We start from the raw sequence: 24,377 nt of genomic DNA on the forward strand, positions 1-24,377 counted from the left end.
TAAAATCTCTGCTTCCCATTGTGTAGAAACAAGCAAATGGATAGGACCACGTTGCATTTGTGTATTTTAAATCTTTTCTTGCCTGGAGGTGTGAATTTCTTGAGGAAGGAGAGGGTTGGCGAAAGAACTTTCCTACAAGTCCAAGATTTTTTTAAAAAATAAGGCCACTGAGTCAAATCTCAAAGTTACATGACATGCACATTGTTGAGATCTTTATGATGAAAGATGGTGCAATTGTGTCATTGGGAATAATTATGTAGTGTCAATAATAGGAACTTTGCAATTTGTTTAGATCAAGTTCAGTCAGCAAATCAAACGAACTGATATTCTGTCCCATTTCTACATCCCCTGTACGTAGGAAAATGTCAGAATCTAGGTCTTGACATTTTAGGACAAAAGTGCAGTCAGAGTTTACGTTTCATGGAAAAGGCGGCCATTGGTCCACTGTGTCCGTGTCAGTCATCAAAATTCCTTCTATTCTATTCCTTTTTTTAAAGCACTTCAAGCCAGAGAACACTTCTGCTTGTGAATGTGTCCATTGAAGAGTGAAGATTTCTTTGGCTAGGAAACTCTTAGAGTGACTGGTATTGATCTAAGTTAACCCCCAAGTAGTAATGTCTGAATTTAAGAATTCTCATCCTTGCTTTCATATTCTCCAACGGCCTCTCCTCTACCCATCTCCAATTGTATTCAACTCCAAAACTCCATGCTATCATCCTGTAACTCAATCCTCTAATTCTTGCGCATCACTGATTTCCACCTTCCCGTAAAGTCTTGCCTTCAGCTGCTTCATGCAAAGTGCTGGAATTCTTTCCCTCGACCTCTGTCTCACTGCCACTCAGCAAGCTTTTGCAAGAGAAAATGATAGGGCAGATGTGGAAAGGTTGTTTTGCCTTGTGGGAGAGTCTCGGACCAGAGGGCATATTCCCAGAGTAAGAGGTTGCACGTTCAGGACAAATGAAGTATTCCTTCTGAGGGTTGAGAATATGTGGAATTTTTTAGTGCCGGGGGGCTGTTGAGGCTGGATTATTAAGCATATTCAAGGCTGAGATAAGCAGACTTTTAATCGAAAGCAAACCGAGATTTATGGGAAAAGGCAGGAAAGTGGAGCTGAGGATTATCAGGTCAACCAAGAAGTCGTTGAATGATGGCGTAGACTGGATGGGCTGAATGGCCTACTTCTCCTATATCTTATGGTCTTAAGATGTTCCTTTTGAAGCTTTCATCTTTGGCCAAAAAACTCTTTATCTCTAGCTAGTAGCTCCTTGTATAACTTAGAACATAGAACATAGAATACTACAGCGCAGTGCAGGCCCTTCGACCCTCGATGTTGCGCCAACCTGTGAAACTAAACAGAAGGCCATCTAACCTACACTATTCTATTATCCATATGTTTGTCCAATGACCATTTAAATGCCCTTAAACTTGGCGAGTCTACTACTGTTGCAAGCAGGGCATTCCATGCCTTTACTACTCTCTGAGGAAAGAACCTACCTCTGACATCTGTCCTATATCTATCACCCCTCAATTTAAAGCTATGTCCCCTTGTGCTAGTCATCACTATCTGAGGAAAAAGGCTCTCACTGTCCACCCTATGTAATCCTCTGATTATCTTGTATGTCTCTATGAAGTCGCCTCTTAACCACCTTCTCTCTAAAGAAAACAGCATCAAGTCCCTCAGCCTTTCCTCATAAGACCTTTCTTTCATACTAGGCAACATCCTGGTAAATCTCCTCTGCACCCTTTCCAATGCTTCCACATCCTTCCTGTAATGCGGTGACCAGAACTGTACTCAATACTCCAAGTGCAGCCGCACCAGAGTTTTGTACAGCTGCAACATGACCTCGTGGTTCCGAAGCTCAATTCCTCTACCAATGAAACCTAACACACAGTATGCCACCTTAACAACCCTATCAACCTGGGTGGCAACTTACAGGGATCTATGCACATGGACACTGAGATCTCTCTGCTTGTCCACACTACCAAGAATTTTACCATCAGCTCAGTACTCTGTATCCCTGTTATTCCTTCCAAAGTGAATCACCTCACACTTTTCCACATTAAACTCCATTTGCCACCTCTCAGCCCATCCCTGCAGCTTTTCTAAGTCCCTCTGGACTATCCACATCTCCACCGACTTGTGTCATCTGCAAATTTACTAACCCATCCTTCTACGCCTTCATCCAGGTCATTTATAAAAATGACAAACAGCAGTGGCCCCAAAACATCCTTTCAGAATACCACTAGTAACTGAACTCCAGGATGAACATTTCCCATCAACCTGTCATCTTCCAACTCGTCAATTTTTGATCCAAACCGCTAAATCACTCTCAATCCCATGACTCCGTATTTTATGCAGTAGCCTATGGTGGGGAACCTTATCAAACACTTTTTACTGAAATCCATATACACCACATCAACTGCTTTACCCTCATCCACCTGTTTAATCACCTTCTCAAAGAACTCAATAAGGTTTGTGAGGCATGGCCTACTCTTCACAAAACTGTATTGACTATCCCTAATCAAATTATTCCATTCTAGATCATTATAAATACTATCTCTTATAATCCTTTCCAACACTTTACCCACAACCGAGCTTCCCAGAGAATCCTAGGATACATCCCATCAGGCCTAGGAGACGTTCCTATTTTCACATCTTCCAGAATTGCTAACATCTCCTCCTTGTGAACCTTAATCCCATCTAGTCTAATAGCCCGTATGTCAGTATTCTCCCCAACAATACTGTCGTCTTCCTCTGTGAATACTGACGAAAAATATTCATTTAGTGCCTCTCTCCATGCACAACTTCCCACTACTGTCCTTGACTGGCTGTAATGTTACTTTCGTCAAGACTTTTATTCCTGACACACCGATAGAAAGCTTTAGGGTTTTCCTTGATCCTACCTGCCAAAGACTTCTCATGTCCCCTCCTGGCTCCTCTTAGCGCTCTCTTTTTAGGTCCTTCCTGGCTAACTTGTAATTCTCAAGTGCCCTAACTGAGCCTTCACGCCTCATCTTTACATAAGCCCCCCTCTTCCTTTTGACAAGAGATTCAACTTCTTTCATAAACCACAGTTCCCTCACTTGACCACTTCCTCCCTGCCTGAAAGGTACATGCTCATCAAGGCCTCACATTAGCTGTTCCTTGAACAAGCTCCACGTTTCAATTGTGCCCAACCCCTGCAGTTTCCTTCTCCATCCTATGCATCCTAAATAGAACATAGAACATTACAGCACAGTACAGGCCCTTCAGCCCTCGATGTTGTGCCGACCTGTCATACCGATCTCAAGCCCATCTAACCTACGCTAACTTACGTCCATATGCTTGTCCAATGACGACTTAAATGTACCTAAAGTTGGCGAATCTACTACCGTTGCAGGCAAAGCGTTCCATTCCCTTACTACTCTGAGTAAAGAAACTATCTCTGACATCTGTCCTATATCTTTCACCTCTCAATTTAAAGTTATGCCCCCTTGTGCTCGTCGTCACCATCCTAGGAAAAAGGCTCTACCTATCCACCCTATCTAACCCTCTGATTATTTTATATGTTTCAATTAAGTCACCTCTCAACCTTCTTCTCTCTAATGAAAACAGCATCAAGTCCCTCAGGCTTTCCTCGTAAGACCTTCCCTCCATACCAGGCAACATCCTAGTAAATCTCCTCTGCACCCTTTCCAAAGCTTCTACATCCTTCTTATAATGCGGTGACCAGAACTGTACGCAATACTCCAAGTGCAGCCGTACCAGAGTTTTGTACAGCTGCAGCATAACCTCTTGCTTCAGGAACTCGATCCCTCTATTAATAAAAGCTAAAACACTGTATGCCTTCTTAACAGCCCTGTCAACCTGGGTGGCAACTTTCAAGGATCTGTGTACATGGACACCGAGATATCTCTGCTCATCTACACTAAGAATCTTACCATTAGCCCTGTACTTTGCCTTCCGGTTACTCCTAATCTTGCCTAATTGCCTCATAATTGTCGTTCCCCCAGCTATAACTCTTGCCTTGTGATATATACCAATCCCTTTCTAGTGCTAAAGTAAACGTAACCGAATTGAACCACTATCACCAAAGTGCTCACCTACCTCCAAATCTTAACACCTGGCCTGCTTCATTACCCAGAACCAAATCCAAACTTGCCTCACCTCCTTGTTGGTCTATTGACATACTGTGTCAGGAAACCCTCCTGCACACACTGGACAAAAACTGACCCATCTAACGTACTCTAACTATAGCATTTCCAGTCAATATTTGGGAAGTTAAAGTCCCCCATGACAACTACCCTGTTAACTTTACTCCTATCCAGAATCATCTTGGCAATCCTTTCCTCTACATCTCTGGAACTTCTTAGAGGCCGATAGAAAACTCCCAACAGGGTGACCTCTCCTCTTCTGTTTCTAACCTCAGCCCATACTACCTCAGGAGATGATGCTCATCAAACGTCCTTTCCGCCACTGTAATACCGTCCTTGACTAATAATGCCACACCTTCCCCGCTTTTACCATTTTCCCTGATCTTACTGAAACATCTAAACCCTGGAACTGGCAACAACCATTCCTATTAACAAAGTGTGGAGCTGGATGAACACAGCAGGCCAAGCAGCATCTTAGGAGCACAAAAGCTGACATTTCGGGCCTGGACCCCCCTCCAACTTTTCTGATGAAGGGTCTGGGCCCGAAACATCAGCTTTTGTGCTCCTAAGATGCTGCTTGGCCTGCTGTGTTCATCCAGCTCCACACTTTGTTATCTCGGATCCTCCAGCATCTGCAGTTCCCATTATCTCCGAAAACCATTCCTGTCCTTGCTCAATCCATGCCTCCAAGATGGCCACAACATCAAAGTCCCAGATACCAATCCATGCTGCAAGTTCACCCACCTTATTCTGGATGCTCCTGGCATTCAAGTAAGCACACACTTCAAACCACCTTCCTGCCTGCCGGTACACTCCAGTGACCTTGAAATCTTATTTATGACTTCACTGCAAAGGCCCCTGCATCCATAACTGGCAAAACAAACAGTGAGCTGAAACAGACTTCAATCCACTTCATGATAATAAAATGTGAGGCTGGATGAACACAGCAGGCCAAGCAGCATCTCAGGAGCACAAAAGCTGACGTTTTGGGCCTAGACCCTTCATCATCCAGCCTCACATTTTATTATCTTGGAATCTCCAGCATCTGCAGTTCCCATTATCTCTCAATCCACTTCATCTCTGTTCAGTATTACCTGTGGCCATGATGTTACTGTGCATCTGTGAATTTGCAAACGTTACTACCCTCTTTAGCTAAAATCAGGAATTTCCCATCTAGGGAACTGTGCAAGTGTGGGAGCAGCCACTTGCCACTCTATTTGACGTTCTTGCATTGTTTCTTTCTTAGTTTTGTGCTTTGGAACAAACTGTTTGGAACAATCTGTACCACTGTTCCTAAGGTCATTAATATGCAAACTAGTGAAACTTGTTTTGAGACTTTTTTCTCAGCTGCCTGTTAGCTGGCAAAAACAGTGTACCGTTTCTCAAAATATTTTATTATACAACTCGGGAGACTATTCAATCCATTGTGACTGTGTACTATCAGCGCTATTTCTCCGTTTCTTTACTTTCTGTTCCCCCACGCCTTTCCCCTTGATTATGTTATGTCTCTTGGTCAGTACCACTCATTCTCTTAAGGGACATGCCCCTGATACAATTACGGTATGAGGCCTTGAGGTAAGAGTATAAAGGTCACATACTCCATCTTAACTCTGATCACTTGAAGCATGACTCATTACAAGAAGCATGCTGCCTTTGTTTAACTTATCATCATATTAGCCCAGACACTCTTAGGTCTGTGAATATAATGTCTCTATATATAATAGCTAGATATAACAAATCTCTTGGATTTTTCAATAACAATGTCCAGCTTCATTTCCCATTTTGCAATGGGTAACTTAAGCATTGCCACATCCGGGTAAACATACCCTGCAGGAAACGAGTCACATCCCACCCACCCGAGTAACCAGCTAAAATTATCTCTCAATAATGCATTTAGCTGTTATTTCCAATTAATAAGCCTGCTTGGATTACTTGGCCAGTTTTTAGATGAGATATTTGTGTAACTTGCAGGTGTCTGCCAGTTCTGGACATTGAAGGTTGCATTTGTGTGTCTGAAAATTTGGTGGGAATGCTTTTTGTGCTGCGGACAACATTCCTGTCTTCCTTAAGCCAATTAATTACTCATTTCTGCTTGTGAGATCTTATTGTATGTGTAAATGGCTGCTGATTGTCTCCCTATGGTACTATACTTTGAGGTTATTTCAAAATGTGTTGCCCCTGAAGGTGTAAAACTCAATAGTGGGTTACTACTGGAGGGCACAGTTGGTAGCCAACCAGCTGGATTCAAGCACATTGGACTGTACCAATAATGAATTAGGAGCAGGAATAAGCCACTCTGCCCCTAAAGCCCAATCTTCTATTCAATAAACTCCTGGCCAATTTGATTACTCATGTTTTTGTCTACCCCAGTAGCGCTTTATCCCTTGTTTATCATGACGGTATCTATCAGAGCATAGAATATGTTTAAGATTCTGTTTCCACTATGTCTCTTCTTTTTTACAGAAAAGAGTCCCAAAGACTCCCAACCATCCGAGGGGAAAACATTCTCCTTTGTTTTAAATGGGTAACCCCTTATTTTTAAACATTCTTTGGAGGGCCAGTGCTGACTCAATGGGTTGAATGGCCTCTTTCCACACTAGGGGTTCTATGAATTTCTATCCAAACACACATGGCAGTTCAAAGTCATTACCACATCATGCACTTCTTTAAAAATAAAAAAGCTTCTCCCCCCATAGCTTGTCAAAAAAAACCTGCACAAAATATTTTACATTCTACAAAAAAAAATTGATCCCCAGCTAACATTTGACTTGACGCTGAACTGATTTTGAAAGTGCCATGTCCTCCATTTCTCTTGACCAGCAATAGCTCAAGGTTATATCTGCAGTGTAGAGAAACAGTACTTCACAGCATTTTTTGTTAAAAAGGGAAGAGGAATATGAGCCAAGGAGAAATGTCATCAAAGTTTTTATCTTGGACCTCTTGCATCTCTCATGTATAATTCACTCTCCCTTGATAGCCTTATCTTGTTCTATACTTTGTAAAGTTAACATACACAATCTTCATGATTTGTATTTGTTTATTAATGTCTTACTTAGTCCAGTTCCAAGTGTAGGTGTGATATTGAAACTGTGTCAAATTTAGGTTTGTGATTAAAAATTGTTTGTGCTAATACTGATTAGAGTGAGTGAGTTTAACCAATGTTGACAAGGGTGGAGCATGCTGCTAAGACTTCACAGTTTTTAATCATTTTATTTAAGCCGTCCCATTGTGATTCCATTTCCATTCCCCATCTCGGCAACATACGCTGTTCAAAGACTTTAGGAAATAATAGTGCCAGGATATGTCATCATAAAGTTTCATGTGTTAATTCTTTGCCAAGGAGCGAAGCAATCCTGGGGTTTTACTGTGATGTTTCTCCAAGTCTAGCTCCCGTGTATCTAACATGACTGTCTCCAGGAGGACCTGAGGTACATGGCAACACCATTCCCTCCAAGAGGTTCATCATGGTGACTTAGATATACATTCTCATTTTCTACATTGAGATTAGGCCATATAAACATAGAAACTAGGAGCAGGAATAGGCCATTCAGCCCTTTTTGAGGTTGCTTTGTCATTCAGTGTGGTCATAACTGATCAACTCTGTCCTGCTCCTACTTTCTCCCCACTTTTGATCCCTTTGGCTCCAAGAATTATATCTAACTCTCTTTCTTGAAAACATTCAATGTTTTGGCTGCAATTGCATTCTGAGGCAGTGAATTCCATAGACTCTCCACTTTCTGGGTGAAGAAATGTCTCCTCATCTCTGTCCTAACTGGACTACTCTGAATCCTTAGACTGTGACCACCAGTTTGACTCACCAATTGATGGGAAGATCCTGCATTTGGCAAGTCAAAATACTTGACTCCTTACCTAATAGCCCTGTGAACCACCTTCAGTAGAGACACAAATGCTGCCTTTGCTGTTGATCAACATACCTTGGGAATGATACGTATATTGTCACTGTATTTGCAGCAAAACAAGATGAAGAATAGATGCATATCGTTTCTTGCATTTTGGGTAGAAAACATTGCTTCTTTTATTTTCTTGTTTACCCTGGAATAATAATGGATGGCAGCTGATTGAGTAGCATCACATTAATTGGAGATCTTGCTTTACGTACATTTTTAAGGAAAAGTAATCATTTACAAATCATTATACAGAAAGGGAGGGAGTGCTTCATCGAGTCTATTATACCAGGAGACAGATGAGATTGGCCTTTTTTTAAGTGCAGTATTGCCGTAGGGTCAGTTAGTTCAGTTGGCTGGATGGCTGGTTTGTAAGGTGGAGTGATGCTGACAGAGTGAGTTCAAAGTCTGCACTAGTTGAGGTTACTTTCTTGACCTCTCCCCTCACCTGAGGCATGGTGACCCTCTGGATAAATGACCACCAATTGTCTCTCTTGCAGAGCAGGCCTATGGCCTGGTAGGGCTATAGCGACTTGACTTTTTATTGCTCTGTAGGAATGAATAAGCAAAAAGAAGAAACAGCTTGGTCTAAGTTTTTCCTTAGGAGGAAATTGTAGGGAGTGCCTTAGATATTGTGCAAATTAAAGGCAAGAATAAATAATGATAATGGGAACTGCAGATGCTGGAGAATCCAAGATAACAAAGTGTGAAGCTGGATGAGCACAGCAGGTCCAGCAGCATCCCAGGAGCACAAAAGCTGACGTTTTGGGCCTAGGCCCCTCTGATGAAGGGTCTAGGCCCGAAACGTCAGCTTTTGTGCTCCTGGGACGCTGCTTAGCCTGCTGTGTTCATCCAGCTCCACACTTTGTTGTACAGCAGGAATAAATTGATGGGAGGCATTCATTATTTGAGCACCTGTTTGAGACACTGGGGTGAAGAGCTCTTGTGGCACAGTGGCAATGATCCTACCCCTGAGCCAGGAGGCCTGGATTCGAGACCTACCTGCTCCATAAGTGTGTCATAACACTTCTGAACAGCTTGATTAGGAAATACAAAAACTGACACTGGGAGTAGTTTGACTGTACAAATAAATCTAAACTAAATACAAACTGACTTCTGAATTCCTCCCTCAGTCAAATGGCTGTTAGAAGTTAAACATAACCCCCAATTTTCTCTAATGATGCTACTAAGCATGGCAATGTAGAGCTTTGAAGTGCTGTGAGGAATGTGAATCATTAATTATGCAGAACTATGGAATATGGTTTAAGGGAACATCAAAAACGAGGTGGTAATTTGAAATATTGATTAGAAAAAAGAACCTTTGAAAATGAACTAAATAGTTAATAAAATAAGTGTAATAATTCTGTGAAGGAGAGTTAATGATTTAGCATTGTTATTATGGTGATAATTGTATTCTTTAGTAAATGAGATTCACCAGAATTGGGGGAAGGTGGGGGTATATTTCTTTCTCCTCCCAAGTAATTCATGCACATCCAGATTGGTTGCTTTTTTTTAGTTTTTGGTTCCTTTTAACCCTACTCTCAGCTCAGTTCAGCTTTTCTGGCGAGCCAATAAGATCTCAATTTTGTTTTCCCCATTTCCCCCCCCCCCCCCCCCATTGCCCATAAAAACAAAGCTTGTTCTTTGCCAAGAAGTGAATGTTGTGCCTTCTCACTGAGGCTATGAAAACTCCCCTGACGTTGCTACAAGTGGAAAATTGCTCTTTGGAGGAAATTGCTCTTTAGCAATTTGCTCTTAAGGAGGATCAACGTGTAAACTTTTGAAAATGCTGGACTAGGCCTGTCATTCTGAAAAAATGACTAATCAGTCTTTTTATGTTTTGTTTTGCTTTCTTCCCACTCCCTCCCTCTATTTTCCACCTACCCACTTTCAACATGATTCTTTTGATTTGGTTTTCCTTAAATTCTCACTCAAATTGTTATGACCACGGTTCATGTCACTGGATGGTCGCATGTATCCCTCACCTGCACCCCCCCCCCCCCCCCCCCCCAAATTTAGATGATTGCACTCCCCCCTCAAGTGAAGAAGTGGAAGTGAAGGCAAATGTTGCCGAGTCTAGCTCTTTCCTTTCTGATGCATCCCCTCTATCAGCCTCCTCTTCTCTTGAGAGTCTCTGTCGCTGTGGAAGTGGCTCCAGTCCTCCACAGTCTTTACCCTGCACTTTGGAAGAGAGTTGGTTTGTCACCCCTCCCCCCTGTTTTACTGCAGAAGGCCAGGATGACATCCAAGTGGAGAGCAGCCCTCTGGAGAACCTGCTCATTGAGCACCCAAGCATGTCCGTCTACGCTGCCAGCAACACCCACATCACTCTGGAGGAAGATACCAGCGAGGAAATCAATGATGGGTAAGATATGGAAGGGAAAGAGGCCTAACTAGTTGTTTAAAGAAACGCATTCTCTGTTCTCTTTTTCTCCCTGCTCAGTATAAAGTATCAATGACCTTTTACATTTGTAATTGGGAACAAGAGTCTCTCAGTTTTAAGCTATTAAGTAATCTATTGTGCATCGAATTTATCAGTAGAATAGAATACAAATGTGGTGTGGAAGGAGGCCATTTGGCCCATCGGATCCACATCAACCCTCTGAAGAGCATCCCACCAGACCCGCCCCCTACTGTATCCCTGCATTTCTCACAGCTAACCCTCCCTTAGCCTGGATGTCCCTGAACACTTGCCAATCCACCTAGCCTGCACGTTCTTTGGACTGTGGGGGAAACTAGAGCACCTGATAGAAAGCCACATAGACAATCACCCAAGGGTAGAACCGAACCCAGGCTCCTAGCGCTGAGACACCACTGCTAACTGCTGAGCCACCATACTGTCCATCTCCACTTCAAACATTTACATAGATTTAGAATCCACCCCCCAAGACTCTGGGTAATCAGAGTTTCTAGAGTAAAGAACCCCAGTCCGTTCAACTTTTCTGATAGATTTAACCTTTTAGTTCTGGTCAAATAAAGCTGGTCATTTAGTTTGCATTTTCCTGTTGCCTTTATGATGTCCTTTTTTGAAGAGAGATCAGAATTCTTTACAAGTTAAACATAACATCTCTACTTTTTAATTCTGTCCCTTCAGAAATTAATGCCTGATTTCAGTCCTTTCTTTAGCTTTGTTTTGAAATAATTATTAAGTTTCAAGGAATGTTATATTCGAGCTGTTGACATAATAAAGATCCTGATAAAGGGTCACTGGACTTTAAAAATGTTAGCTGTTTTCCTCTCCACAGATGCTGCCAGACGAGCTGAGTTTCTCCAGCTCTTTCTGGTTTTGTTTCAGACCTCCAGCATCCATAGTTCTTCACTTTTAACAAAAGATGTTTGGCTTTCCCTTAATTGTATACAGCATACAGAAATTAACAACACAGTTCAGCTGTTTTTTTTGCTGCACACAAGCTTTGTCTCTCTTTGCTAAATCCCACCCTTATGATCTCCTAAGAAAAGACATACTGGCACTGGGGACAACCCAGAGACTGGTTACCAGGTTGATCCCTAGGTGTAGAGACTTCCTTCTATGAAGAGAAGTTGAGGTTGGGGCTGTACTCTTTATGGTTCAGAAGAATGAGACTGAACCCTATTGAAAATGATAATATTCTTTGGGGGCTTGATGGGGTAGAGTTGCAGAGATTGTTTCCCATGTGGGAGACTCCTAGGGCTAGAGGACACAACCTGAGTAAGGGATTGTCCAGTTACAATAGAGATGAGGGGGAATTTCTTCTCAGGGTAATGAATCTGTGGAATTAATTACTGGAGGATTGTTGAAGCTGTCTGTAAATTCATGTTTGAGACAGACTGATTTTTTTTAATTTAATCAGTAAGAGAATTGAGAGTAATGGGACAAAGGCAGGATGCGGAGGTGAGAATCATCAGATCAGACATGATCTCATTTGAATCGTGAGATAGTCTTGATGGGCTCAGTAGCCTACTTCTGCTATTTCTTATGATCTTGTGGTCTTATAGTCTGTTATTTCCCTACAGAGCAACTTTTCAAACGTAAATCTGGTTGTTTAAATAATGCAAAAACATGTTGGATTATCACCAGAGAACATCTTGGTTAGGTGCAACTCCTCATTTTGTGTTGAATTCATTTCAATCTGTATGGTGTTTGTACCAAATGACACTTTTTGCAAAAAGGGCTTTTTAAAAAAAATGAGGTTACATCTTTTACAACCCATGAGGCAGACTTCTGAGGAAAGATCACCTGATCTGAAATGTTAACTCAGTTCTGTTTTCTCCTTCACAGATGCTGCCAGAACGTGCTGAGCTTTTTCAGAAACTGTGTTTTTGTCTCTGATTTACAGAATCCACAGTTATTTTAGTTTTTATAAGAAAGATGTCGTTAAACTTGAAAGGGTTCGGGAAAGATTTACAAGAATGTTGCTGGTGTTGGAGGGATTGAGCAATAGGGAGAAGCTGAATAGGCTGATTTGCCTTTCATTAACAAGGTAAAGATAGGTAGATTTTTAATTAGTAAGGGAATTGAGGGTTATGGGATAGAAGCAGGAAAGTGGAATTGAGGATTATCAGATTAGACAGGATCTCATTGAATTGTGAAGTAGACTTGATGGGCTGAATGGCCTACTTCTGTTCTTGCATGTTATGAATCTGTGGTCTTATAGTTGCCTCTGTGGGGAAATACAAGGGAAAATCTTTCATCTTTTCTGAAAGTGTTAAATCGGCCTTTAGTTTACTTACCAGGGAACAGTCAGTAACTTTGGAATTGAATATGGAGTGCCTGCTGACTGTGTGCTATACAAGCTCATTTAACTAAATACGGACTTGTTCAAGAGAACCCTCAAGCCAGCACCACAAATCAGGGGTTACTGCCCACATTGGCACCTTCCCTATTACTCAGATGCCAGCAATTTCCCAGAATGTACTACTTGTAATTACGTTACATCTTTTACAACCTCAGGACGTCATCCGAAACCAGACATTGAGAAATTAGCCATCCACACTTAGTACAGATTGTAGCAACAAGAATCCAGGCTTTCCTTTTATTTTAAGCAAAAGCCTCCTGAGCGTGAACCACTGAAGCTAATTGCAATTCCCCAATAACTCTGTAGTCTACAACCTGCAGAAGCAGTGTGGCATAAAACTTGGTTTGTGTGAGGCTTATTTTTGAATCATTAGATTGTTGGAATTTTCTTGTGGCCCTGAATTATTCCTGACTGCAACTTAATTGAAAGCAAGCTACCTTGGGTATTGGAGATTTGGAATTAAAAACAGAAAATGCTGGAGATAATCAAGTCTGATAGCAACTGTGAAGAGAGAGAAGCAAAGATGATGTTTCAAATCCAATATGATCCTTCTTTGGAACATTTCAGTTTCTCCAATACTTTTTTTGTTTTATAATGTTCACCTGTCTGCACCTCCTCTATAACGTTCACCTGTCTGCACCTCCTCTATAACAAATTCTCCTCTGTCAACAAGTGACTTCATCTCTTAAATAGTGGTTTAGCAGAAATGGCCTAAAACTGTTAATATCTTAAGTGAAATATGGTTGAAGGTTTATAGAACATTACCATTCTTTGAGAAATTATTTAAATTGATGCATTGCCTAAACTTAATTGTTCTAATCATGTCTTCTTGCACTTGGCCCATAGCCTTGTATGCCTTGACATTGCAAGTGCACACCTAAATAATACCTTCTTGATCCTTTAACAGGTTAATATCCTGTACAGTATCCCAATCCATCAAAGTTTGAATCCTTTGAGGACAAAGTGGCCCGTTTGATACTCTATCCACCACAACAGATATTCACTCCCTCAACCAGCACTCTCAGTGGTGGCAATGTGTACTGTTTGCGGGAGGTAATTCGGCAACTTGCAAGGGCTCTTTCAACAACACCTTCCAAATCCATGACCTCTATCATCTTGAAGGACGAAAGCATACACAGGAGAACACTGCCACCTGCAAATTTTCCTCTCCTAAGCCACATACCATCTGACTTGGGAACTTTCCATTATTCACTGTGGCTGAGTCAAATTCCTGGAACTTGTTGTGCAATTATACAAGCAATGCTGCATTGGTTCAAGTAGGCAGCTCACTCCAGGGACATGCATTAAATGATGACCTTGTCAGTATCCAATGAAAGGTCCTTTTTTTTAAGAAGGTGTTGTGATTAATCTTTCAACAACATTTAGGAGATGATTAAAAAACCATTTAAACTTTGTCTGCATAGCTGAGATATAATTGTAACCCCTAAAAAGGATTGTTAGTTTATTCCTGATCCCTCTAAGTTCAGCTTGTCTGTGACCTAAACCCTCCCCCATGGCTCTGCTACCTCTGTACTAACTATTCTAATACAGTCCTGACATATTTCTATCCTCTTTTTAAATTTTAGATCATCCATGGTCTGTCAGTGTCCTTGCACTGTCTTGTTTGCCCATAACTCTGTGCGAACTGTAGTCAGCAAGCAACAGATGCATCTTCAGGAGTACTGTGTCTAGTTCTGGTCTCTGTTCGATGAAGGATGTTACTAAACTGGAGCGGGTTTAGAAGAGATTTACTAGGATATTGCTGGGAATGAAAGACTTGAGTTACAAGGAGAGGATGGATAGGCTGGGACCTTTTTCTACACTGGAGAGTAGGAGGTAGAGGGGTAACTTATGGAAGTTTAAAATAATGTGGAGTATAGATAAGGTGACTTTTCCCTAGGGTGGGGAATTTCAAGACTAGGGGGGTATATTTTAAGGTGATGGGATAAAGATTTAAAGACACGAGGGACAATTTCTTTTTCTGTGGTTTGTGCCTGCAATAAGCTTCCAGGGAAAGTGGTAGATGTGGGTACAGTCACAACGTTTTAAAGACATTTGGATAAGTACATCAATGAGAAATGTTTCGAGGGATATGAGCCAAGCACAGGCAGGTGGGACTAGTTTAGTTTGGAGTTATGGACTGGTCAAACCGAAGGATCTGTTTCCGTGCTGTATGATTCTATTACATCGTGAATTTAACATTGTCATCTTTGTTTTCAAATCCATTGCAGTATTTGTCTATAATTACCTCCAGCCCTGTGACCCTCCTAACGTACCTGTGCTCATCTAATTTTGGCCTCTTTGAGCACTGCAATTTTGGTCACTTTAGCAGCTGTGCATTCAGGGTCTGGAATATCTTATCTATACCTTTTCCCCTTTTTAAGACCCTTCTTAAAATCTACCTCTATGTCCAAACTTGTAATCTATGTGGCTAAATATCATTGTGTTCAATTATGCTCTCATGCCATTGTCTTTAGATGTTTTGTTACATCATAGGCCAGTGCTTCCCAAAGGCTTCCCATGCTCACCATTCTATATGCCCAAAAAAAGTGATCCCATTTCAAGTGTGAAGCTGTCAAAACCCCTCCGTGATGCAGGAAGGATTAGAAGATCTACTAGACGAGAGGGGAGGTGGATTGGAACGCTCACCCTAAAATTACAGCTCATTCCCAAGCCCTGTTTTGGAAAGGCCTGTTATAAGCACAGTAGGATACAAGTTGGTGAACTTCTGTTTTAAGGCTTGAGGCCTTACTGATATTTTTAGGGTTGGGATGTCCAACGCCAACATTCTAATTCAGTACTTCGCAGAAGTTTTCCCACAATGGTCCTATTCCACACCTTAAATGGTCATAACCCCTCAGTAAATGACAGGTAGAGGGGGGTCACCCATTGTTGAATTGGTACTTGTGACTCCTGTTGGAAGTCCTGAGACCCACTTTGGGAAGGCCTGTTCTGATTAACCACATCTCCATCTGTTGGGTGGCTATCCTGCTTTGTTTCAAATTCGGTTTCTTGATGTCAAATTTCAATTTTTCTGAAGTGTTGTTAGCTTTCAGGTATCAGTGAAAGTGAGCTGAAATTATCCTTCTTGTACATCAGTGATTACACTAACTCACTATACTGAAAATTTGAGGGCTTTTGTAGCACAGGGGTAGTGTCCTTACCTCTAGGCTGGAAGACCTGGGCTCAAGTCCCATCTGAGGTGTTGCATGACCAGTCCGAACAAGTTAATTACAAATATCTACTATAGAATTTGTGGACAAACGTCGCACTTCAATTCTACAATTCCAATGTTTGTACTTTTTAAGTAATGTAGCTTCCCGTCTCCAAGCTTTATAGAAAGAATTTGACAAATTGCTGTGAACTGTGTAGGTTTCCCAAATCCAGTGGAGGCAATAAACTGGGAAATTCCTGGGAACCAGAATTCCTGACATTGTGATTTCACAGCAAGGGCAACTTAAACCCACTGGAGAAGGAGCTAACTGGAAATGTATAACAATTGACTGGCTAGACAATTACCTGATGAAAATGGGAAAGAGGAGCTTTAATGCAGTGCACAAGGAAGATACCCAGGGATAAGGTGTTTACGTTTGAGATTTTTATGACCTTACTCCTCACTGTGGCTGATAAGGGTGGTGTGGGTTATCTGCTGTTAAGGTACCCTGAGGTACGAATAAGGGGCAGTGAGCCATTTGACCCCTCCAGTCTGTTCTGTCATTCAATAAGACCATTGCTGTTGTGATTGTAACCTCAAATCACACATTCCTATCTACCCCCATAACCTTTCATCCCTTTACTCAACATAAAATTATCCTCTACTTGCCTTTAAGACTATTGAAGGACTCTCTTCCTGAGCAGATAATTGAAGAAAAGTTAATCATAGAGGCCTATAGAAAAAGGGCCTTTGGCTCATCAAGTCTGCACTAATCTAAAACCACCACCTAACTATTACAATTCAGCTTTCCAGCAATTAGCACGCAAGACTATGGGGCCTTGACGTGGCAAGTGCATGTCTAAATACTACTTGTTTGAGGGTTTCTGCTTGTAACATCCTTTAAGGCAATAAGTTCCAAATACCCATCACCCTCTGAGTGAAAAGATTTTTCTTACATCTCCTCTAAGCTTCTTGCCCCTTGCCTTAAATCTAAGCCCCACAGTCAGTGATCCTGCCAAGTGGAAAAGCTTCTTCCTGTTTACCCTACCTGTGCCCCTCAATTTCTCACAACTCGATCATGCCTCCCTGGAGTTTCCTCTTCAATGAAAACAACTCTCGTCTATTGAATCCGGGCAATCCAAGTGCCAAAGACTCCACATGGAAAGAGCGGGGGGAAAAAAAACTGTCTCATCTTGGGTAATGAATTACACTGAGAAAAATAAATAGATTTTTCCTAATGGCTTGTGAATACATTTTGAGGGGAGTTTAAGTTGATTTTGAAATTGAAGCAGATTTGTAGATTTGAGGCAAAATCTTTTAAAAGGTAGACTATCTAAAGACTTTATTAATAAAAAGTTAATGAAGTTGTAAGCAAAAACATCAGAGTAACATCACATTAAAGTAAAATACAGTGGGTGCTGAACATACAAAATTTTAAGTGTTGGAGAAACTTCACAGGTCTAGCTGTATCTCTCCTTAGTTACTGCTAATGTTTTAAATTTGGTACAACTTCAGAACTGAAAGGGGCCAAAGTTGGCGTTTTTATATTGTGAATGGGGGAGATGAATAGAACTACTAGTGAGGATATCCAGAGCAAAAGGGAGTGCTAATGGTGACAAAGGAAAGATTGAGATGTGAAATAAGCGCAAATATTAGATCTGACCAGGGAATGACAGCAGTTTCCTTTCCTAAGTGAACCAAACGGGTAATCAAGGTGGGTATTTTCCTGAAAGCAAAGCCAACAAGGCACCAGGACATGGCTGAGCTACAGGCAAATTGGAGGACAGAGGTCATGCTCTAATGTTGTTGAATTCCATGTTGCCTCCTAAATGTTGCAAAGTGTCTAGGAGGAACGTGAGGTGTTCTCCCACTTGCATTGAGCTTTGTACATAAGACATAGGAGCATTGGGTCTGCTCTGCCATTCAATCATGGCTGAAAAGTTTCTCAACCCCATTCTCCTGCTTTCTCCCCATAACCCTTGACAATCAAGAACCGATCTCTCTCAGTCTTAAATGTACTCAATGACCTGGCTTCCACAGCCTTCTATGGTAGTGAATTCCATTGATTCACCACTCTGGCTGAACAAGTTTCTCCTTATCTTCATTCTAAATGGCCTTCCTTTTACTCTAAGGCTGTGCCCTCGGGTCCTAGTCTGTCCTACCAATGGAAACATCTTCCCAACATCCACTCTGTCCAGGCCATTATGTTCCAAAAGTTTCAATGAGATTCCCCCGCCTCATCCTTCTAAACTCCATCGAGTATAGAACCAGAGTCCTCAAACGTTCCTCCGTATTTTAAGCTTTTCATTCCTGGGTCCATTCTCATGAACCTCATCTGAACCCGCTCCAGGGCCAGTACATCCTTCCTGAGATAGGGGGTCCAAAACTGCGCACAGTACTCCAAATGTGGCCTGACCAGAGCCTTATAAAGTCTGAGGTACATCCCTGCTTTTTTATATTCAAGCCCTCTCAAAATAAATGCCAAAGTTGCATTTGCCTTCCAACCTGCAAGTTTTCCTCGAGAGAATCCTGGACTAGAACCTTCAATTTTCTTTGCACTTCAGACTTCTGAATTTTCTCCCCATCTAAGAAATAGTCTGTGCTTCAATTATTGCTGATTGTAAGTGGTTTAAAAGTCCACTTTCTGGGCTGGCATGTTCATTGGTTGTTGGGAATATTTCCAAGAGGCTAAAATCCATGTTTTTTTTCCATCTTTTGTAGAAACGTCCCCCAGCACAGGGTGGAAAGATGGGCTGCTCCCGCTGCTGCAGCAGTTGCAGGTCGAGCTGGCGGCCTTCTGGAGAAGGTGAGTCAGGTCCGTCGGATCCAGCGAGCCAAGCAGCGGGCGGAGAGGCGCCAGCTGAGCCGTAACCGCATTCAGAGGCAGAACCTGGCCAAGGAGTGCCGCTTCCAACGGACCAAGCACCGTGGCAGCTTTGTCTACCAGCCGTGTCGCCGCCAGTACAACTACTAAACCATGCAGGACACAGCGAGGAAGTGAAACCACCGTCAACAGCAGAGGAAGGAGGGGGACAGATAGCCAACAAATAGCAATGGGTTTGGACACGCTGTGCAACTCGCCGCACAGGTTTTGAACTTAAGCTGGCTTTTAAGCGTAGCTTTTCAAAATAAAAGTCGTTCCATTCTGCGACTGGGACACATCATCTGGGACCTTTTTTATCATCTTTTCCCCTCCTTTCCTGTGTCTTCATTTTAAGTGAATTTGTTTAGGATTGTTTTAGATGCATTGGGTCCTTTCTATTTAAGCCTCAGTTATACTTATTTGTTGGGTCGTTGCAGTGCTTGCTTTTAATAATTGAATGGTATGGTGGGGGAGTGTGCAAACCAAAGGAAGCAATGAAACTGCTGGCATGTTAACCTGTTAACTCTTTGCATCAGTCCATTTTATGAGGATGTGATTGCACTGGCCTAGCTTGGACAGTTGGACAGGTCTGAGTCTTAAGAATATTTCTCAAAACCACAGAATTTTCAGTCCTATTCAACACCCCACTTGGTATTAAATAGATTTATTTTTCTAATCCACTGGTTCAGACATGTTAATACACATTGCTGCAACAGATGGGACTTGTTTCTGGGCCTCCTGGTTCAGATGTAAGGACACTACCACGGTGCTACAAGAGCCCTCAAGATTAAACCGATGCTGTAGTCCTTGCCTGGCAACTTACACCAGTGTTGAAAGGACTGTTTGAGAGATCATCTAACCAGGTAGTATCAGCTTTCTTGCCAGATCAGGAAATTATTTTTTTTAAAAAGTGGTGGGTGTGTGAAATGCGCTGCCAGCAGTGGTAGTGGAGTCAGATACTTTAGAGCCGCTTAAAAGTCTCTTGGATACGCGCACACAGGATAGTAAAATGTAGGGTATGCAGGATAGTTTGATCTTAGGATAATAGGTCGGCACAACATTTGTGGACCGAAGGGCCTGTACCGTGCTACGTTCTTAAATACCTGCTGAATTCATGGTCCTTCAGGCTATAATGATGACAGTGCAGTTAAGTTTACTTTTGTTCTACTGTTTACTATTGGCACTGGCATTTAGTGCCAAGTACTCTAATCTTGTTTACACCGGTCACCATGGTCCTGTTGGCCTCCTTTTGCACATTTCACTGCCCAGGGATGTCTTGGCCTTGTTGACAAATCTGGCTTGAGTCACAGTTGGGAGTTTGGCTGAAGCAATGACACTGGGGTCAAGGTGACCTTGGGGTAAGACTCTCTGACTTTGTTTCAGCCATGTAGCATTTTCATCAGAAGGGTTTTAATTTGATGGAGGTTAGTCTGGATTAGGTGAATTTGCCAGATTTTTGGGAAGGGGGAGGGGGAAGAGAGATATAGCAAGTGCCAATATAATTTGTGAAACTGCATTTGATGCTTCCTTTTCAGTCTTCCTGCTTAATCTAAATGGTTGCAGACTTTTGTCAAAGTTGTGATCAAGAATAAGTGGTGGAGGGGACACAGAGATTTAGCACTTCTTAAAATCAGTTCCTTTTTAATCAACATCTAGAATAGCTTATTTCTTCTGCATAAATCTGGGAGGCACTTACATATTTATCCAGGGACCCAGGTTTAATTCCAGCCTCGGGCGACTGTCTATCTGGAGTTTGCACATTCTCCCCGTGTCTGCGTGGGTTTCCTCCCAGGTGCTCTGCTTTCTTCCCACAGTCCACGGACGTGCAGGCTCGGTGGATTGGCCATGCTAAATTGTCCGTAGTGTTCAGGGGTGTGTGGGTTATCGGGGTATGGGCCCAGATCTGGGTGGGATGTTTTAAGGGGCGTTGTGGACTTGTTGGGCCAAAGGGCCTGTTTCCACACTGTAGGGAATCTATTCTAATCTAATCTGATTTCCTGTGTCAATGTAATACATTGATTTTTTTTTTGTTACTGGACTAGCAGTGAGTTCAAATCCAACCATGGCCCTACAAGATTTTAAATCACCCCCCCCACTTTTTTTATCTTAAAAATAAAAACTTGCAAATGAAAGACTGATATGTGTAAAATGAACTTAAAATTGTCAGTGTGTGTATTAGAAACCCAGCTAGTTCACTTAATGTCCTTTCTTAGGAAGGAACTCTCTGCTATTTTAACTAGTCAGGCCTGTATGGGAGATATTTTATTTCAAAATGAAATTGATTGTACAGTTAAGGAAAATAGACTTGCAGAGCTACAGGAAGTTCTGGGGCAAAGGGGTACATGAGAGGGGGTGCCTGACTGACCAGTAATGACTCAATATGACCCTGATTTCTCAAATGCCATCTAATTTGGGTCAACAAGTCAGGTGGTTGTTTCTAATAGAATTCCAATTCAAAACCTTCAGTGCTTCCAAGGTGGTCCATTACCACCACTTCAATCTACTAAGGGAAGGGATGGACACTAAATACAGTCTTGCCAGTAACATACAAATCCCAAAAGGTTTTTCCAAAAATTGTACTTGTACTGGAAAGTTATGAGCTTTTTACTTGAGAATGTACTTTCCTCCTTTATAAAAATACAGATTTTCAGTAGGACTAGTTTTGATTCACTGATTTTCTCTCTCTCCAGGTTGAAAGTACATATTCAAATTGATTTCCAACTTGTGCATCTTTAAATGGGAGAAAATGGATTTATGAGTTCTTGTCCTCCATTCCTCATCTTTGAGTGCATTTCATCTTCCATCTCATGTTGCCTCTCTAAAACTGAGGGTCAAATGACCTTTTTAATCCAAAAATCAGTTAATTCACTTTTACACTTGAAGAGTGAACAGTTAACTTGTCCTCATTTTTATACTTTTCAATCTGTTGAAAAGTTTGATCAGTTGTGACTTGGAGCTCTCCATGTGGGAAACTGCCTGGACCTGACTAGTAATACCTGCACTGCAACAGTGGATTATACAGCACCAGCATATTTCACCACTGTGCTATTTGCAAACATGTATTTTAACTTTTTTTTCATTGAACATATCTCTTACAATGGATTTATTTCCAGTCTTACTCACTGGAAGATGTAACCCACCCATTTGCAGAACAGATTTCAAACAGAGGTTAGTCAAAGAAAGAACGTACTGAAATAAGAATTACTTTTAACTCTATATTTGATGCAACTCTGTTACATAGATTTTACACAGTGATCTGTATTAACTTAAAATATGGTACTGATTTCTCTTTATTCTATCAAGGGATGTGTGTGTCACTGTCAAGGCTGACATTTTTGTCCATCCTTAATTGCCCATGAACTAAGTGACTTGCTAGAACGTTTCAGAGTCTACTACATTGTAGGTTTGGATTCAGGCCAATCTGCTTAAGGATGGCAAACTTCCCTCTCTAAAAGACATTTGTGAAATGGGTCATGATATTGATTACTAAGACAAGCTTTTACTTCCACATTTATTAATCAAATTCCTTAAGCTGCTGATAGAATTTGAACCTGTGTCCCCATAGCATTAGCTCAGGACTCTTAGATTACTAGTCTCAATGTTACTACTACAGCAACATCTTACTGATCTTGTACTGTGACGTTTTGCCTCTTTTTAGGGTGCTGATCAAATTGCTGTACATTTTCAGCAATTGGTTTCTTTTGTGAACAACTGTATTTCCCCGTCCCAACTTCTTTGAAATCACAAGCTTTCGAAGTGAAGCTCCTTTGTCAGATCACCATTTGACCTGTGACATTCTCCACTCCAGTCCAACACTGGCATCTTTGCATCACAATTTTCTTGACCAGCCTTTGGTCCTGTTTTTAATCACACTACCATGTAGCTACTCTACAACTCCACCTTTGATTCAGTTTGAACTTTCTATCAGTACTAATCACAGAATTGTAATGGTGCAGAAGTTAGTTGTTCAATCCATCATTGTCTCTCTGAGCAATTAATGATGCACTTCACAATTCCTGTCCACCGTGTTAACAAATAATTAGAGTGGAGAAGAGGGAGAAAGAGTGCACAGAAAAATCTAATTGCCAATTGGGAAAAATACTTGTCACTAATTAATGTAATTTGTATTTGTAAGATACTCTGATAAATGTACACACTGCACTGTACCTGCACTAGTGTAACTGGGGCTTTCAACAGCAATTTGTATCTACTGACTAACTTGTACTGGATGCCTTGCGTAAAAGGTCCTGACACTACAGTCTAACTTCTGGATCAACAAAGTGTGGTGCTGACTGACAAAAATAACTATTTTGTAACTGAAAACATGTAGGTTTGTGGACAGTATTATATCAGTTAAATATAATAGAATATTTTGAAGTATATGCTGTGCTATTGAGACCAGTATTCTGAAATAGAATTGCTTGTCAGTGACTGAAATGAGAGTGTTCTGCTGATGTATGTTTTTTGTTGATCTATTTAAGGATATATGTGATATGTGAGCTGCAATTTTCCTTTCTAGACAGCGCAGACTCTCAGGGACAATATGTCAATGCAGTGTGTGTTTTTAAAATTCAAAGACAAGATAACATCCATATTGAACAAAAAGCTTCTGAGGCTTTGGTGCATATTTAGTTTGACCGTTTTTCTGGTTTTTGTTTGTTACAATTTTAGGGTGGATAATAAAAAAGTAACTTTTTTTTACAAAGAAAAAATTACTCTCAGCATGAAGACTGCTTTCTTTCAAATGAAGCAACTGAGTCTGCTATAATATTTTAATTCTTCATACATGGTGTTTTGAGAATTCAGGTTTAAGGTGAATGATTTTATCCACTCTGTTGTATGGAAGTGTAATGATCTCTTTAGTACTTGAACATTTTCAATGGACAAGTTAATATCTTTTGTTTTTTAATTTTAATGCAGGGTCCTGTCTAATTCGCAAAATACTTCGGTGTATCCTGCAGCTGTTTCATCTACTTGAGAATTAATCTTTTCATGAGTTGTGATCTTTATAGGAAATTAGTTTGTTCTCAATTCCTTCTCATTTAAGGAATTTGTTTGAATAGGTCTTGATGTACAATATTAAGTGCTTAGTATGTTACATTAGAAAAATATTCTTAACCTGGACTCTCTAAAGCAATACTCTTCTGGGGAAATTCAGTGAACATACAAATGGCATTCCCTGTTATGCTCCCACCGCACGCCCCCCCCCCCCCCCCCCCAAAAAACAATTGCAGGTCTGCAATGCTGTCTTGATATTCAAATAGATCATTCAATTTTTAAAAGCAAAAAAAACCTGTTGAATTTCAGAAGCCGAATGTAATTTCTAAATCTGAGATTATGGCATGGAAATGGTACATTTTAATCCATCATGTTTATCCTTGTGTTTTCTCCAGATGGGTGACCTTGTTTAATCCCAGTCTCTTATTGACTTAGTATTTTTCCAAGGAAATCTGCATAATATTCTTCCTCTGTTTCTATCATTAATGTTGCCCAGCTCTAGCTTTAGAAAGTAAAATGTTGCAGTTCTGTTCTATACACAGCACCTG

At 41.2% G+C, this 24,377-nt stretch overlaps 1 protein-coding gene across 4 annotated transcripts in view; it reads left to right on the forward strand.

Moving 5' to 3' along the window:
* LOC125461196 (tumor protein p53-inducible nuclear protein 1) overlaps positions 1-23,317 on the forward strand; it is a 39,768-nt gene extending 16,451 nt beyond the window's left edge. For 3 of the 4 annotated variants that reach the window (XM_048549683.2, XM_048549685.2, XM_048549684.2), the window contains exons 3-4: positions 10,059-10,404; positions 18,690-23,317. In XM_048549683.2, coding sequence (XP_048405640.1) covers positions 10,059-10,404; positions 18,690-18,942 — 599 coding nt within the window. In that variant the 3' untranslated portion in view covers positions 18,943-23,317. The remainder of the gene's footprint in view (positions 1-10,058; positions 10,405-18,689) is intronic. The other variant, XM_048549686.2, reaches the window with a different exon arrangement.
* The last annotated feature ends 1,060 nt before the right edge of the window (positions 23,318-24,377 follow it).

This window comes from Stegostoma tigrinum, chromosome 19, assembly GCF_030684315.1.
Source record: "Stegostoma tigrinum isolate sSteTig4 chromosome 19, sSteTig4.hap1, whole genome shotgun sequence".
In the NCBI taxonomy this organism is placed as follows: domain Eukaryota; kingdom Metazoa; phylum Chordata; class Chondrichthyes; order Orectolobiformes; family Stegostomatidae; genus Stegostoma; species Stegostoma tigrinum.